General features: G+C 40.2%; 1 protein-coding gene across 8 annotated transcripts in view; it reads right to left on the bottom strand.

Moving 5' to 3' along the window:
• Nucleotides 1-3,208: 3,208 nt before the first annotated feature.
• The window catches only part of setx (senataxin), an 84,857-nt gene continuing 70,001 nt past the window's right edge, over nucleotides 3,209-18,064 (bottom strand). For all 8 annotated transcript variants that reach the window (XM_055660021.1, XM_055660022.1, XM_055660020.1 and 5 more), the window contains 9 exons: nucleotides 15,798-15,869; nucleotides 15,238-15,387; nucleotides 13,729-13,836; nucleotides 12,579-12,766; nucleotides 11,627-11,719; nucleotides 9,939-10,115; nucleotides 8,189-8,287; nucleotides 6,764-6,851; nucleotides 3,209-5,386 (listed from right to left, as the gene is read on the bottom strand). In XM_055660021.1, coding sequence (XP_055515996.1) covers nucleotides 4,646-5,386; nucleotides 6,764-6,851; nucleotides 8,189-8,287; nucleotides 9,939-10,115; nucleotides 11,627-11,719; nucleotides 12,579-12,766; nucleotides 13,729-13,836; nucleotides 15,238-15,387; nucleotides 15,798-15,869 — 1,716 coding nt within the window. In that variant the 3' untranslated portion in view covers nucleotides 3,209-4,645. The remainder of the gene's footprint in view (nucleotides 5,387-6,763; nucleotides 6,852-8,188; nucleotides 8,288-9,938; nucleotides 10,116-11,626; nucleotides 11,720-12,578; nucleotides 12,767-13,728; nucleotides 13,837-15,237; nucleotides 15,388-15,797; nucleotides 15,870-18,064) is intronic.

Here is an 18,064-nt window from a genome sequence, read left to right as displayed (position 1 = left end):
CACCATAGAAACAGGTTCCATGTTTTGAACATTTTACAATTTTTATAAATGGCTTGAGTGAAGGCTTTTAAGGTCTAATTGCTTAATTTTGTGGATGATACATAGATAAAATTGAGGTTACCAAGAAACGCTAAATGAGTGGGCAAACATCTGACAATGAGCACAATGTACAGATAAGTATTGGCACTGGCATCATGTTTGATACAGATACCGTGGGCTGTTGTGCTTGCTCCTGTGTATGTTCTGTACTGCTCTGTTCTAATATTGGAAAATATGAAATGCCCATTTGATAGGAAAAAAAGAGCATATTATATAAATAATAAAAGATTGACGTGCATCTGCAATGAAAGGCAGAGGGCGTAAGAAGTGAAATGCAGAGGGATGTGGACACCCAAGCGTACCACAGAAGTCTCATTTGTGTTAATTAGCTAACAATGCTATTAGAACATAAAACAATACAACAGGCCATTCAGCCCACAATGTACGCGCCAAACATGATGCCAAGACCAACTTTTATCTGCCTGCACATAATCCATAACCCTCCATAACCCTTTCCTACATATCCATATGCCTATCCAAGAGTCTCATAAATGCCACTATCGTATCTCTCTCCACCCACGCCTGGAAACGAGCTGCAGGCACTCGCCACCTTCTGGGTAAATTCTTACCCTGAACATCTCCTTTAAACTATTCTCTACACCTTACAATTAAGCCCTTTAGTATTTGATATTTCCATCCTTGGAAAAACAACCCATCTACCCTGTCTATGTCTCTCATAATTTTATATGCTTTTATCAGGTCCCTATCAACTTCCAGTGTTCCAGAGAAAACAATTCATGTCCAACCACTCCTTGTAGCTAATACCCCCTCATCTGGCATAATTCTGGTAAATCTCCTTTGCAGCCTCACCACAGCCTCCATATCCTCCTTATAATAAGGCAACCAGAACTGCACGCAATGCTCCAAATGCAATCCAGTTCTATAAAGCTGTTGTTTAATGTTGTGAAAATAGAAATCTAGGGAGATGATGCTTGAGTTATGTAAGGGACTGGATGTCCACTAATTGAATTATCTAGATACAATTCTTGTTTCTTTTAAAAAATGATTTCAATAAAATGAAAGCAATTCAGAGAAGATACAGAGAAGCAATTCAGAGAAGATATTGTAGGTTGAGGGGCCTGTTTTATGTTTGACACAAGGGTAACATACCTGAACAGGCAAGGTTACACAGAAAAGCTGGAGAAACTCAGCGGGTGCAGCAGCACCTATGGAGCGAAGGAAATAGGCAACGTTTCGGGCCGAAACCCTTCTTCAGACAAGGCAAGTTGCCTTGAGAGGTTTGGAAAGACTAGGCCAATAACCATTGCAAGAGTGCGAGGCAATTTGACTGTAAGATTCAGGAGAGTGTAGAGATCCAAACGTTGTATACAAAACAATGCATTTATTAACAAATACAGTTTGGCATACACGCACGTTTAGCGAAGGCTTGAGCAAAGTCCCTGCCATTGTTCTGGTGCACACCGGTTGACTGACGACTAAACTTCCGCCAACACCGCTCACGTGAGAGTTCCAGCTCCACTGACGAGGGTTCTAGCAATAAGTGGCTTGACCACCAAATGCTGCCATAAGAGTCTTATAAGGCTGGATGGGGAGAATCTAAAACTAGAAACTATTTCAACATAAAGCACTGCCCATTTCAGACAGACAAGGCAAACATTTTCTCAGGTTTGTGAACCTTTGGCACTCTCTTCTCAAAGGGTGATGGAAGCAAATGGGAATGTTTTAAGACAAAGGCAGATGGACGAGTAAAGTAGTGAAAATGTCCTCACTTAAATAAGATGCAGAGTCAAGATGAAACTCGGGTATTATTAAATAACTGTATGTTTGAGTAGCTAAATAGGTTCCTCCTACTCATCACTTGCTTGCAGATATTTATACACAGCACTGTACTGCATCAATGTGGTCACATACCCCAAAAATGTGTTTGGTACGATACAGAAGTCATTATGGAGCACAAAAATGACAATGTTTCTATTTGGAACCGGGAGTGCACTGGTCACCAGGTGTAAAATGTCAATGGCAAGAAACCTACTTGTAAGGTAATATTTATAAAAGGTTTAACCTTTAAAAATAACTACTGTGCTCTACCCCTAGAAGAAAATCAGCCAGGAACTCACCTGATGAAGTGCCCTGTGACATTTATTTGGGATTCCAACTGCATTCTACATCCAAATAATTTTGTGGAAAAATGTTAATTAAAAATCATCGCAGCAGGTTAAGACACTGTAGAAACAAAGAACTGCAGATGCTGGTTTACAAAAAAGGACACAAAGTGCTGGAGTACTTCAGCGGGTCAGGCAGCATCTCTGGAGAACATGGATTAGGTAAAGATGCTGCCTCATCACATGATGCAGGAATGCACTGCAAACTTAATTCGTGTCATTTTTGTCTTAAAAAATTGCTACTCAAATGGACAGGATACAAATATTTCACGGAATTTACACATGACTCATCAGATCAACTCATTTTTGGCATTAGATTTACTAACACATCGCACAATTACAACAAGGACCTATAGATCATTCAGCTATACACATACAATGTTCAAAATCTGCCACTGTTAAGACCAATTTTTTTTTATAATTTCTTGGAGTTTGTACAAAGTAAAAATAAAGCTTTGAAACAAAGTTTTTGTACAAATATTGTTAATTGTTTTTAAATTTAGTTTTGAGACTTTCAATCGATTTGGGCATGGACACAAAGTTGGAGAACTGGCAACTGGTTGAACTTCCAGAGTATCGGTTCCTCACATCACTGCATTGTTTGGACGTTGGAACTGTTGATATATGAATGGTATTCTCGGCTAAATCATTGTTGGATCTGATGGCAATTTACAGTGTTTTGGCAACTAATTGAAGATCATAAAAAGTATTTACACCCCTTGGAAACTAAAAATCTTAGAACAATGAAAGCACCAAACTACAGCCACACAACCTGAACAAACAAAACTTTATATCTTGTATTCTAGATTATCATCGGGACTGATTGCAATCCAATCTAACTTCGCTACTAATGCTGCCGATTGCGTTCCAATAATTAATTGGAAGCAGTATTGGCATGCAGCAAGTCGAACAATGCCTGCGTCATCAGCAGAATGCTCAGAATCAGTATTTTTTCAGAAAATTAGCTGATCACATACGGGTCATGGAATTTTAGAAAACATTTTTATTAAGTAAACAAAGAAAACATTTAACATCTTTTATAGTATCTATATTATACTACAGGGTGCATAGAATAGAAAAAAAGTCACAAATACCTAGCTCTTAAACGGAAGGACTATTTGCATAATGCCCAAAGATGACAAATTCTGTCTTCATTACTCTGTAAGACTGGCAAGTCTGACATTGTCATTTGATGGACATGTCATTTCCAATATATTCCAGTACTGTACCAGTTCAGACACACATACCACACACTGTACAGTGTTTACATTTCTAAACTAAATAGCCCCCAGACATTTTCAGAAAAGTGTTCACTGAAGGCAATTCTTTCGGATCCATTCAATATTAGAACATTTACAATTATTTACACAATGTCTGGCCAGTTGCTATTATGATGCAAATCTTTGGGATAATCACTATATACATATTGCCCACAATCCAAATCAACTGATGCATATATGGTCTAAATGATTATTGAGCAGCTGGCCAGCACAAACTGTTCTTGGCTGGACACACCTTCTGGTGTTACACAGCAAACTTTCCACTATTTACATTTGAGTAATTTTTTGGTTTACATTGTTCAAAATCCTTTTATTATTTAATGAAATATAATAACACAAGAGACACTCACAATGGTGAGAAACTAGAGGGATTTTCTAAAAAGTCATAGCTGATGGGTGCTGGGATTAAATTGTAGATTATTTCGCTAATCCTGTTCCAACCAAAAAAAAACCCATTATTTCCAAATAAATCATGTGAAAGAACAAAGTGTGCAGTTATAACTTGCTACCACACTTCAAAAATCTCTAACAGTATCCTAGGGTTCAGGGAAATGCACTACTTAGAAATGTGCTGTGTGTTTAATAAACAGTTAAACTTCTGGAGACTCTTGGTACCATGATCCATGCTGAGAAAGGCTGATGCCTTAAACCTAGTGATTAAATGAGTCTGGAACTTGTGCAAGTGTAACAACTGAGGATTCCATCTGTGTCACAAAATTGTTTTCAAACAAGGTTTAAATACTGATGACATCATTGATAAGCTGCCAGAGCTTCAGTTGAAGTGGTCCAATGTTTATGGTTGTGTTTTGGTTGACCCCGAGCCATGCTGCTCAGGCAAGCCGAGGAACCATGAAGGCATTTGCATATATTCAAGTGGCTGTCAGAACGAGCAGTGCCTGAAGGCTTCAACAGGCAGGTTACTTGGCTGGCGAACACTAGCCTACAGGAAAAATGCCAAATGCGATGAATACAACATAATGCTTATTTCCAATAAAAAAGCATCCTTACAGCATCAAACCCTAGGATTTGTACACCAGTGATCATGTATTGTTAGAAACACATTGTGTATCAGCCTTGCATGAAAACATTGCAGTCAAACATATTGAGAGAATACTTCTTAAACCAATATATATTTCATTGCCTTCACTTTTGCTGTCTATATCCATCCTTTGTCTCCTGTCCATTATGAAAGTATCTGCTAGAACCTGAAGAGTTGCTGAACCTGTGCACTGTACCCGTACCACTGCCATGCGCAGAGGTCCCAGTAAAAGAGACCAAGCCAGAGTTGGGAGAAGGAGCATAATTGGCTCTGGGAGCAGAATTCCATGCAGTCTGTCCAGTGTGTGAAGAATGTGTTGTCCGATGTTCACTACTGGATGGAGTTGAACCTGGCGGCATCACTTCAGTAGATTTTGAAAGAGAGTGTCTGGCTTGTAAACATAGCTGAACCTCCTTGATGAAAGCTTCTGCCCGTCGGGCCAATCTCGGATCCCTGTACGTGGACTGAGCCGATCGCTCTGATCTACCGGATGTTGGAGGCAGTGCAACAGTGTTTGACGCCTCAGGCTGTACACTAACCGAAGATTGACCCTGATATGGCTGCTGCCATGCTGCTGGTTGGGGAATCTGTGCACTGCTGAAGTCAGTTAACAGACCAGGCGCTGTTTTCAAGCTTAAATCTTCACTCCTGGATTTTTTTAGAACAGGAGCAACAGCAGATTCCCTCTCATTTGACAGTGCACATGGATCAGAAATGGTTTTGCAGAAAGCAGGTCTTGGTTTTGTGATTTTTTTACAGTCCTTCTTGTAATCCCTTTCACACGTCTTCACAATGGCTCCCCTTTTCGTCGCATCCTGTATCAAAGCATTCCAATCTTTGTCTTCCTAAAATAGATAGGAGAGTGGAAAAGGACAACATATTCCTCAATTTTTGAACAAGCAGTCATAAAAGTGCTGACACAGAGGCATTTGGCCAATCAAGAGCAAGTCAGTCCACCCCTCTCCTCTTCCCTCACTGATATTTGTCTTCCTCCTGGCACCACAGATGCCTGCAGTGGGTACAAGTCTGCCCCAACCCCACACAAGAGCAGGCATCTTGAGACCCAGATAATCCAAACAGTGGTCCGCAAGATTAATGAAAGGTGACTATCATCTCTCTCCAGAGACGCTGCCTGTCCCGGTGAGTTACTCCAGCATTTTGTTACTATCAATAATTTGGATGAGAACATACAAGGCACGATTGGTACGTTTGCAGACATACTAAAGTGGATGGTATTGTAGATAGTTAAGGTGGCTGTTAAAAATTGTAGCAGGATCTTGATCAGTTGGGCAGGTGGCCTGAGGTGGTTTACTGAGTTTAATACAGATAAGTGTGAGGTGTTGCATTTTGAGAAGTCTAGCCAGGGCAGGACCTATACAGTTAATGGCAGGGATCTGGGGAGTGTTGTAGAGCAGACCGCAAGTTACATAGTTCCTTGAAAGTGGCGTCACAGTTAAATAGATTGTCAAGATGACCTTCAGCACATTGGCCTTCACCAGTCGGAGTATTGAATGTAGTAGTTGGGATGTCATACTGCAATTGTACAAGACATCGGTGATGCCACATTTTCCACATTGTGTTCAGTTTTGGTCACCCTATTATTCTAAAGATGTTGTTAAGCTGGAAAGGGTGCAGGGAAGATTTACCACGATGTAGCCAGGACTCTGAGCTACAGAGAGAGTTTGAGCAGAGAATACTTTATTTCTTGCAGTGCAGGAGGATGAGGGGTAATCTCATAAAGGTGTAAAAGATCAAGAAATTAATATACAGGGCAGATGCATAGTCTTTTACCCAGAATAGGGGTATCAAGAATCAGAGGACAAAGGTTTAAGATGAATGGGAAAAGATGGGAATAGAATTTGAGAGGCAACTTTTTAAAAAGTGTGGTAGGTATACGGAACCAGGTGCCGTAGGAGGTAGTTTAAAAAATATTTGGACAGGTACATGGATAGAATAGATTTAGAGGGATATTGGCCAAATGCAGGCAGCTAGGACGAAAAAGGGCATGTTGGGCTGAAAGTTCTGTTGCCACACTGTAAAACTCAATGACCGCAACTTCTAAGCATGCAAATTAATTAAAACAATTGTTCTTTAAAAGGGGCAAAATTGAGAGTTTCAATACATTTTTGTTTATAGTATGCAGAATGCAAACAATTATTTCTATAATAATGAAGCAGCCACAAATACTTGTGAGAAAGCAGTGAGATCAACTGTGAACTAACCATAAGTGTCTTCAAATGTCCCAGAATGAAGAGACTTAAACGAGCACGGGTTAGTGTAACATTCATTCGCTGCCGATCTGCTAAGAACCTGTAGAAATGTCAAATAATCATTATCAGCAACTCGAATTCTTTGGAATTAATGCATAAATGTAAACACCAGTGCCAAGTTTATTTTATAAAACAAGGTGTTTTCTCAAACTGGGTGTCCATTAGATTTCAGCATGTTTATTATTACAAAATGTTCTAATGTCAATTCTTCAGAAAATTAACATGCTTTTCAAAGGGAAGTGATGTTCAGGGAGCGCCCTGGAAGGAGCATTGAGATTTACAAAGGACTTGGAGGAGAGGGTTTTGAAACAAATAGAATAAATCAAGCCAAACAATCTTATCCTAATTCTTATTCTTATGCTAATTTCTACAAATATATTTGTATGTATGCTTTTTTTTTCACTAATCTTGAAATTTGCATCGTTCCTGTACACATGACATGCAAAAGTGTTGACCACATGACACCAGACTTGCGATATATGATATACTCCCTGAAAATGCTGCTGTACTGACAATGTAAAATGAAGCAGTGCCGTGCGCTAGGCGCCAGTGAGGATAATTCTGAAGTGTAATGGATCTACAATTCTGAACATGAATATTGACAAATGTAACCTTCAATATTGTATTACATGTGAAACCAATGCCATTTCTAATGAGACAATGAATGGAGAATTGAGAGGATTCCCCTCACTAACAAGCAACAGTACAAGCCTCCCGCTGAAAATCTGTGGGAATGTTCTGGGTCTAATCTCACAAGAGCATTCTCATATTTCCCACAATATGGAAAATACAGTGTGAAACATCAGCTCAAATCTTGCATTTGGTTCAGTCTTCACGCTGGACATTTTCTGAGATGCAATGGGGGAAAATGTGTATTTGCATTTTCTGTATAATCACTATTTTTGCCAGGAAAATTACATACTAAAGGCAGTCCTTGCTGTAAATACAGTGTTCTGATGTCATGTACAGTTTTGATTAGTTAAGGAGGGATATATTCTTGTAGTGGGTAGTTTGCACTGGGTTCACCAGGTTCATTTCCAGAGTAAAAGGCTCATCACACAGACAAAAGACTCTTGACAGATGGATGTTGAAAAGATGTCTTCTGCATTTAAGATTTAGGTAAAGAAAAATTTATTGTCTCGGGGATTGTGAATCTTTAAATTCTGTTCCATATTGCACCACACAGTTTGAATTATTGAACATATTCAAAGCTGAGATACAGAGGCGGATTATTATGTTGTGGATCAGGCAGGAAAGATCTGGCAGAGAATCTGCGTGTGTGCGTGTGTGTGCGCGTGTGTGTGTGTGTGTGTGTGTGTGTGTGTGTGTGTGTGTGTGTGAGGGAAACAGTGAGATATCAAATAAAAATCACTTTACCCAATGGATCTTTGAAGACTGTTTGCCCTAACACAGCTAACAATAATGCAATCCTTTTCACATCCTTGGAATCCATCCACTGTGCCAACTTGCACCGTTCTGGAAATGGAAAAAAAACGTATTAGGAAATACGTATTTTATTCCATTTAAACACTATAATCATAGATTTATACAAGATGGCTTACAATGAATAAATTGACATCTTTCCAGATGACCAAATATGCAAATTAAATACATGGTTCAAGTGTCACGTGTACCAATTAAAGTACAGTGATATGCAAATTACTATACAACCATACTAAAAAAAAACAACAAGACACACAACTACATTAAAGTTAACACTTCAGATTCCCCACATTCCTAACTGTGGTGGAAAGCAATAAAGTCCAATCTTCTTCCTCTAAATTCTTTCGTTGGGGTGATTGTAGCTCCCGCAGCCGGAGATCGAAGCCCCTATGTCGGGGCGATCGAAGCTCCTGTGGCTTGGAGCTCCCGAAGTCGGTCTCTAACCAGAGACCGCGATTTCCACGATTCCACAGGCTCCTGTGGGTGGAGCTCCGAGGTCGATCCCTGGTAAAGGGGTCGCGAGCTCCACGATGGTAAGTTCGCAGGCTCCCACGGTTGGAGCTCCCGAAGTCAGTCTCCAGCAAAGGCCGCCAACTCCTCGAAGTTAGGCCGCCATGTAGACGGAGATAGGATACAGAAAAAAATACACATCCCGGTCGAGGTACGAGATTTCCCCAACCCCCCCCCCCCCCCCATCATAAGCTAAAGAACACTAAAAACATACATTTAACACATACTGTTAAAACAACAACAGAAGGAAGGGACAGACAGGCTGTTGGCGAGGCAGCCATTGCTCGCGCCACCCGGTGGTGACAAAAAACAAGGAGGATGCATGGGTCAGGTATAGGCAGCTGTGATCAAGTGCATCCCTGGAAGAATTTCTGGAACTAAGGAGTATACTGAAAAAGGAGATTAGCAGGACAAAAAAGAGCCAGTAGGTAGCTCTGGCGTGTAACATTAAGGACAATCCCAAAAGATTTTATAAATACACTAGCCCAAGTGGGACTCGTTCCCCCGACGCAATAATCCAGCATTCACCTGGGGACAGCGTCGGAGGAAAGTTCTGGAATCTTTTTTTGTAAAGTGTTGCGGGGCGGCACCTGCGCTCCCCGGAGCCAAAAAAGGACTCCGGAGCCAATCACTCCTTCCCACGTGAAAACCGCCACCCCCTCAAAAGAAAGATCCCGGAAACAAAACCTCTCCCCCATTCCACCCCACACACACTAACCCCCACCCACACTCTAACACTCCTCTCCACAGAATAACCCCCCCCCCACATACTAACCCCCCCCCCCCCCACACAACCCCCCTAAACACTAACCCTTTCATTGTAGCTGTAACACAATACCCTACATCAGATGCGTTTTCTCTTTTGCTCAACCTGATGTATGCACTTATGTATTATATGGTCAGATCTACCTAGATGGAATATAAAACGTTTTTCCACTGTATCTTGGTACATGTAACAATAATAAACTAAAATCTAACTTAAAGGTGAAAATTATCTTAATGGGACTTTGGATTTTACTGAAAAACTCTCATCTTTATAACTTAGTCTGGCAAATGATAAAGAAAGGTTTATTCCAAGGCTACAAGTTCATAGTAAAGATCACAAAAGATCTGCACGAAAATATGATCAAAATACCCTGGTGTGGAATGTTTCCAATATTAACTCTTCACATACCTGTTAATTTCAAGCTTAGTTCTTTTACATTCTTGATCAATTTGATTGATAATTCCCTGTTTCTGTGCATTGTACGGTGTGATCACTCCAATGTTACGACATGTTCCATTTTGTTTCTCTGCAATCATACTCATTAAAGCTACCACCAGTTTAATTTCCTGTGGGTTTGTATAAGAGCTGTAAACAACAGATGCAATCCAGAGATGAGGCAACGGAGGAAATAATTATGTCCTTGTTCTGAATGCTCTTTTTTGGAATGTTCTATAAGGTTCTATACATTATAATCAGTAACGATTAAATAATTTCTTACATTACAAGGGAATTGCAAACATTTGCAGAAATTAAATCTTATGTTACAATTAGCTATTTGTGTTCAAACTGAAAGTATATCCTTCAGTGGTTTGATAGGATAAAACTTTATTCATCTCTGAGAGAAATTGGGTTAGCATCAGAATGGATTTAAGACCAAATTCAAATACACCACCTTATCCTGTTCTGATTGACAAGACACCACAAAGGTTTTGAGTTGCAGAATTAATTCATGTGGCAGGACGTTTGCAAAGTAATATTCTGCTCTTCTAGACAACAAAGAACGGCTTCACTTCAAGCTGGTAAAAATATCACCTTTTGCAGACAAGATAGTACACAGAAACAAAACCTGCTCTGGTAACAAGTACAACATTTCTGCTCCTGTTTGCTCTATTCTTGCAGTCACTTGGCCATGTACAAGGTCTGGGGCGGAAATTGCTATAAAAACATGGGGGAGGTGGCATTTCTTGGTGGCCGAGCGCACACACGCGCACGAGCGAGGCTTCGGCCGTGAGGCCCTGTGGACGGTAACATCGGGAGCTAACCTGGTTGGTGACCGACTCCGAACTCCAGCAATAGCAGCTTCGTCCGCCCCGAATTGTGGTGCTTGAATCGGCCCGTTAGCGGGGCCTTTAAATCGCCGGCGGGAGCTTCAACATCGGGAGCCTCGATCACCTCGACGCAGCAGTTAGATTTTAAGCCGCGCCGGGTGATGAAAGGCACCATGAACGGGCCGATTCAGCCCTTAGAAACCTTCTGATACCTGCTTTAATCTTTCAAAAGCCACAATGTGATAAATGCCACTTAAACAAATAAAACTGAAGCAAATAAAGGCAAACATAAGAACCAACCTTGGAGAGGGAAGAGAGATGGGAAAGAGATACTAAATTAACATGAGTGGCAGTGAATGAGGGACTTACCTGCAAGCCAGCCAGGAAACCCGTTCGACTGGAGCCCTTAATGACCTGACCCGTTTAAATCTTTCCCATCCAACAATACATCCAATTAGTTCAAATGGTAAGTGTACCCGCATCAGACAACTTTAAGAAATTCTCCATGAATACCTTCAGTAATACTTGAAGGTCAAAACACAATTGGTGACACATCGTGTTAATATGATGTCAATAGTGACATTTAACAAGTGCTTAACAGTGACACCCCCACTGTCTCGCGGAAAGCGGAGATTTTAATAGATTTCTTTTCACCGAATTTCAAAATCTGGATTACAAAAGATGGGGGGGGGGGGGGGGGGGTTGTCCCCCCCCTCTCAAAGCTTGGGATGGATGTGTGTCCCCCACGCCTCCTCCCCCAGATTTCCGCCCATGTACAAGGTGAATACAAAAAGGGAACAAAGGATATCAAAAAGGTATAAAACATACTCTTTCTCCCTGCATTCAAATCCATCTGTCACATCAAACAACATGTATGATTGGAAAGGCCAGTTTGGCCGACACCGCTCCATCTCTACTTTTCTAGAAAAACATAGGAAAGAAGGAAAGAGGTGAGAAGCAGTAGCTTGAATCTCTTTTACACCAAAGCTATTAAAATTATATTTTGAAGCATTATTAAATGATCATATGTTCATCCAGTAGTTTGTTCATAATATCTAACTTCTAGTTTGGGTTATTCATAGTCAGGTGAATATCTCAGAGGAAGCTCATTTGCATCAATATAAATGTACAAAAAATAACACATGACAACTTATTATGCATTATGGAAAATAAGTTTAGTAGTTTTAAAAAGAGACCACTTTGAAGCAAACAGCATTCATTGTAAACTCCCAAGAAAAATGTATTGGAAAACACAGAAATAATTAGCGTTATAACTGAGAGAATAATTTTCAAAGTCCTTACAAAAAGATTAATATTGAAAATATTGATTTTTAAATGTTCAGAAAACAAATGAAACAACCTTCAAAATAAATCCCGCATTGACTAGCTTTTCAGGATTGGACTTGTTGCAACTTTACCCCAAAGTTACCTTTGATATGTTTGATAGTGCAAACATGATAGAATCAAGGCTCAGTTTCCTTGCCTTTTAAAAAAGCCCTTCATTTCGTGAAAGTGAACCTTTTAGCAAACAGGCAAATCCCTGCTGTCATTGCCATTGGAAATTTACAAAGACCATTAATTTTATGCTGTGCACAAATAATATATTTTTCTTTCATCTCCTGGATTGTTGTTGAATTTGTCAACCATATTTCAAGCTGAGATCCAACCACATCACAGCACTAACCGGGAATAGAAACAGTGGGAGAACCCACGCAAGACAGACTTGGATCATTCTTGAAAAACCAAAGTACAAGAGCCTTAATAATTAAAACACTCTTACTTATCAGTTTCCAACATATTTCCATATATGTACTTGGAGGGAAACAGGCAGATGTCAGGATGCATCCTGTACTGGGTCAACAGCAATTGCACTGGGTTATGTCCAAAGTTGTTCTGATTTACTTCATTTTGCAGGCACTTTTGCAACCGGCTCATAATTGATTGGCCATAGTTTAACTCTTTTGCTTTCTGTATAAAGAAAGTAGTATTAATTTTTCTCTGCTTTCCATCTGTGAAGGATGTCAAGAACTGTACGTAAATGACACAAAAACCATACAGGAATTTTTAAACAAAAAAAGAAACATTGAATAGCTTTAATTGTATTATCACGACTGTATTATAATTGTACAATGGTCTGGAATGTGCTGAAAGCTGAATGTTTCCAGGTCTCGAAGCTCTAGTTTAAAACAAGGAAAGTTGAACTTGTGGAAAACCAAGTCTGGATGCAAAATGACAGCAGATACATCTGTCCATTGCTGCCATATAGAAAGTACCGCTCATGAAATGACTGAAAACATCTCGACAGCCCACAAAGTCATGCATTCAATCTGTGAAGACAATTGTGCGCTACATTTGCCTGGAAACTAGCGGTCTGCTTCATGCAATATTAAATGAGGCATGGGAGATCTTGCAATAACATAGAATATTGGCTAGGTCACAGCTGTAATAATGTGTTCAGTTCTCGTCATCATACTTTTGGAAGTACACGATGGCATTGTAGAGGATGCTGAGGAGATTCACCAGGATAATGAGGTGATAATTAAAGTGTGACAATTAATTCTGCTCCGAGTAATATATTGAATGCAAGCAAGAGATTAGGAAACAGCAAACTTTCTTTCAGGACAGGAACGTTCCTCTAGGCGAGAAGCAATCCATGTAAGCAACAGCATTTGGTCTCTGCACGCCATCACCTTTGTGCTGTAACGAACTCATGCATAACCACATATTTAAATACAAAATGCCCAAAAGGAGAATATGGAAAAGAGGGGCACTCATGTGAAGGGAAGTTTATCAATCAAGAGGGTTGGAGGAGGAAGAAGTAAAATGAGAATGGGAGCCTGTTGATTTTAGTCTTGGTACAGAAACAAAATTGGTCAAAAATTCCTGGCAAACAATTATATTGTAGCTACCCTCTTAAATGTCATTCTTACCATGGAAATAATAGTTGGTGGCAGTTGCTCAGGATCTCCCACAAGAATTAATTTGGGACAATGATACATCAATGGAATCAGTATTTCAGTTTCACATGCCTGTCCAGCCTGAAAAGAATAGTGATAAGTGATGTAGATACATAGATACAGAGACAATAGATGCAGGGATAGGCTATTCGGCTCTTTAAGCCAGCACCGCCATTCAATGTGATCATGGCTGAACATCCACAATCAGTATCCCGTTCCTGCCTTCTCCCCATATCTCCCCGATTCCACTAGCCCTAAGAGCTCTATCTAACTCTTTTTTGAATGCATCCAGTGAATCAGCCTCCACTGCCTTCTGAGGCAGAGAATTCCACAAATTCACAACTAAGTGATAGGAGCAGAATTAGACCAATTGCCCATCAAGTCTACTCCACCATTCAATCATGGATGATCTATTTTTCCCTCTTAATCCTATTCTCCTGCCTTCTCCCCATAACTCCTGTCACCCAAACTAATCAAGAATCTATCTATCTCTGCCTTAAAAATATCCATTAGATTGGCCTCCACAGCCTTCTGTGGCACTGAATTCCACAGATTTACCACCCTTATAGTTTAGGCTGTTTATCTTCAGCTCTAATTCATGCACAATTTAAATTAATATCAACATCATACAGGATGTTATTAGTGGGTCACAATCACAAAACTCTCCACCGTACAGCATTATGAGCTGCTTCAGTTGATGAACTGAGAGTTTAAGAATGTGGCTCAACTCCACTTTACCAGGTGCAATAGAGGAGCAACACGCACATGTTACGAAATAAAATCAAGAACAGCTTCTTTCCAGCAACCATCAGGCTCTCGAACACTGCACAACACTAACCACATCAGCAACTGTGATCTTCTATGGACTGTGTCTTTGTTGTACTACGGACTTTGGTTTTGCACTGTTATGCTCACTTACTATTATTAATTTATTGCATTAGAGTCAGTGTCATACGGCACAGAAACAGACACATTTGCCTGCTTTGCCCATATCTCTCTAAAGCTTTCCTATCCATGTACCTGTTCAAATGTATGTTAAATGCTGTTATGGTACCTGCCTCAACTTCCTCCTCTGGCAGCTCGTTCCATATATGTGTGAAAAAGTTTCTCCTCAGGTTCCTCTTAAATCTTTCACTTTTCTCCTTAAACTCCTGGTTCTTGATTCCCCTACTCTGGATAAAAGCTATCCACAACTATCAAGCCAATCCAACTTCTCACTTTGGCTCTTGCCTTAGAATTACCGGTCATTATTATATATCTATTTGTGTGTTATTGTATTAAATGGGCCTGATAAGCAGTAGCAAGTAAGAATTTCATTGGTCTATTGCTGGTATATATGCCAATTAAACACACAATGCTTACTCTCTTGAGATTCTATCATCATGGAATTATATCATCAAAGGCTAACAAAAGATACAATTTTTTGATTTAGCCTAAACACTTTACAAGTTGGCCATCATTGCAAAATTTACTTCCACTCACCTCATCCACAATCACACAGCTAAACGGTTCATGACCCAATTTTCGGAATGACATTTCCAAAAGCATACTGCCACTGGTACTCAAAGTGCAGCAGATGATGTGCGATTCCAGAATAATGTTCAGCTGAATGTCCTGGGATCGTCTATTAACCTGTAAAGTTCAGGGTGAGGAACTCATTCTGCTTAACAGCAATCGGTTGACATTAACATTTTTGGTTGACTACTTTTTGTCTTGATATATCCTCTGGTGTTTCTTATTCTTAAAATCATTTTTATATAAACAGTTCAGAAGACTAGCACACAAGAATTTGAAATTAGAAATTATAGTATACACATTATCATCATTAGAAAAACTAATTACCAAACAGCTCTTGCAAGCGAATCACAAATTTGAGAATGCTCCTAGACATCCAATAATAGTAAAATGAAAGAATAATTGTGAAAACTATTATTGCAAATTAAAAAAGGAATTTACTCCATCTTAAATGAATAATACAGCTTGCTGTTGTTGACATTTGTACATGTTAACACAGAGAAAAAAAATTGCCGCTCAGCTCTTGCCTCCTTTAGTTTGCGTCCAAGTTCCGCCCTCTCCCTCTCCAAAGCTTTCCGCTCTTGAATTGCCCGTTCAATCTAGACCACAGAATAGCAGGATGGAAGATTTGGGTTTGTAAATGATTTAGGATATCATCCTTGTAGATGCTAATGTCATTTCAGTAAACTAATATGTGAATAAAAATAACTCTTTAGAAATGTGAATTCAAATAATTTAAAATTCTAGCATGAAATACAAGCACCACAAATCTTAGGATACATAACCAATTATTAACAAATATTGTGTAACTTTTTGTTGTTATATATTCACATACAATGAACTAAAGTACTTCTTTTCTCCATTCCACAAAATGACAAATCCACTGCAACACAAGTGTTATTGCTTCTGCAACTAGAGCAGCATATCAACACAGCCAAAGACAGCAATAAAGTTTTACAGCATGGAAGATAATAGTGAAAGAACTTCAAAGTCAAAGTAGCCTTTATTGTCAACATTGTGATGATGTGCAGACAAAGTAAACTAATTCTAATTGTTATCAGGCTCGGTAACAGATCGATTTTAAAATTCTCACTGCTCGTTTCCAACTCCTACCATGATCTTACTCACCTGTTGGAAACAAGCGGTGAGAATTTTAAAATCGATCTATTACCGAGCCTGATAACAATTAGAATAAGTTTGCTGATGACACTGTGGTGGTGGGCCTGATCTCAGACAACGATGAGAAGGCCTACCGGAGGAGGTGGCTGATCTAGCACTCTGGTGCCAGGATAACAGCCTCCTCTTGAACATCGAAAAAACGAAGGAGCTGATCGTGGACTTTAGGCACATCATCCGAGGACGTACACACCATTGAGGATAAATGGGGATCCTGTGGATAGGGCGAGCTGTTTTAAATATCTGGGAGTCCACATCTCTAGAGGATATGACATGGACATCACACGCCGCAGCACTCGTGAGTAAGGCAAGGCAGCGCCTTTACCACCTCAAGCAATTGAGGAAATTCAGAGTGTCTCCGAGGATCCTCCAGTGCTTCTACGCAGCGGCTGTGGAAAACATCTTGTCCGGAAATATTACCATCTGGTTTGGGAATTGCTCTGCTCAGGACAAGAAGGCTCTGCAGAGAGTAGTGCGTTCGGCCGAACGCACTATGGGAACTTCACTCGCCCCCCTGCAGAAACTATACATCAGGAGGTGCAACTCCAGAGCCAACAAAATCATGGGAGACCCCTTCCACCCATGCAACGGACTGTTCCAGCTGCTACGGTCAGGCAAACGCCTCCGTTGCCATGCTGTGAGAACGGAGAGGTTGAGAAGGAGTTTCTTCCCAGTGGCCATTCGGACTGTAAATCTCACCAGGGACTAACTTTACTGAACGTTTTTCCTTCCAATATTTAATATGTAAAAGAATATTTGTGTGTTTATGATTGTGTTTATAGTTTGTTTGGTTGTTTGTCTGTTTGTCTTTTTGCACAAAGTCCGCGAGCATTGCCACTTTTCATTTCACTGCACATCTCGTATGTGTATGTGACGAATAAACTTGACTTGACTGTAACTTCCTTTGTCCTACAATACACGAGTTCTGTGCTGCTGTTAAAATTTTCCTGAACAAGTCTAATTTGATTTTACCATTGTCAGGCACCTATGTTCCAAAATGTCTTCCTGAATCTCTGCATCTTTAATCCTTTATCCTTTCACCTCCAATTAGGCCATCTCATTTGCTACCATTTCTGAGACCCAAGACTCCATTATGAATCAGTTGAAACGCTGGGGACATTGGAAACCTAGTCTTGCTTTGACTGCACTGATTGGAATGTGTTCAGGGAAGCAACCACAAGCTTCGGTGAATATACAGAGACCGTGATGTCATATGTCAGCTTTTGTGAGGACAGTTGCATTCCCACTAGGACCCAGATCAGGTTCAACAACAAGTCTTGGTTTACAGCAGAACTCATACAGCTCCGCCAGTCTAAAGATGAGGCCTACAGGAGCGGGAATGTAGACCTCTACAGGCAGGCTAAGTACAAGCTGAGATTGCCAATCAGAGCTGCCAAGGAAAGACTCTCCGAGAAGTTGAGGAGCAAGTTCTCAGCTAATGACTCATCTTCAGTGTGCAAGAAATCACCAGGTGTTAAGGTTCATTTCTTAAAGACAGACAACTCACCATAGGTTAGGTAAACCAACACAAGCTTTACTGATCATTAGCCGGTTAGAGTGCCAGGGATACAAAGTAAAGTATACGACAGATACTTAACCCTCCTGGGCCACCACTAAT

The sequence above is a fragment of the Leucoraja erinacea genome, chromosome 31 (assembly GCF_028641065.1).
Source record: "Leucoraja erinacea ecotype New England chromosome 31, Leri_hhj_1, whole genome shotgun sequence".
In the NCBI taxonomy this organism is placed as follows: Eukaryota; Metazoa; Chordata; class Chondrichthyes; order Rajiformes; family Rajidae; genus Leucoraja; species Leucoraja erinaceus.
The sequence above is the reverse complement of the archived record's forward strand: the minus strand, read 5'-3'. Positions and strand labels throughout refer to the sequence as shown.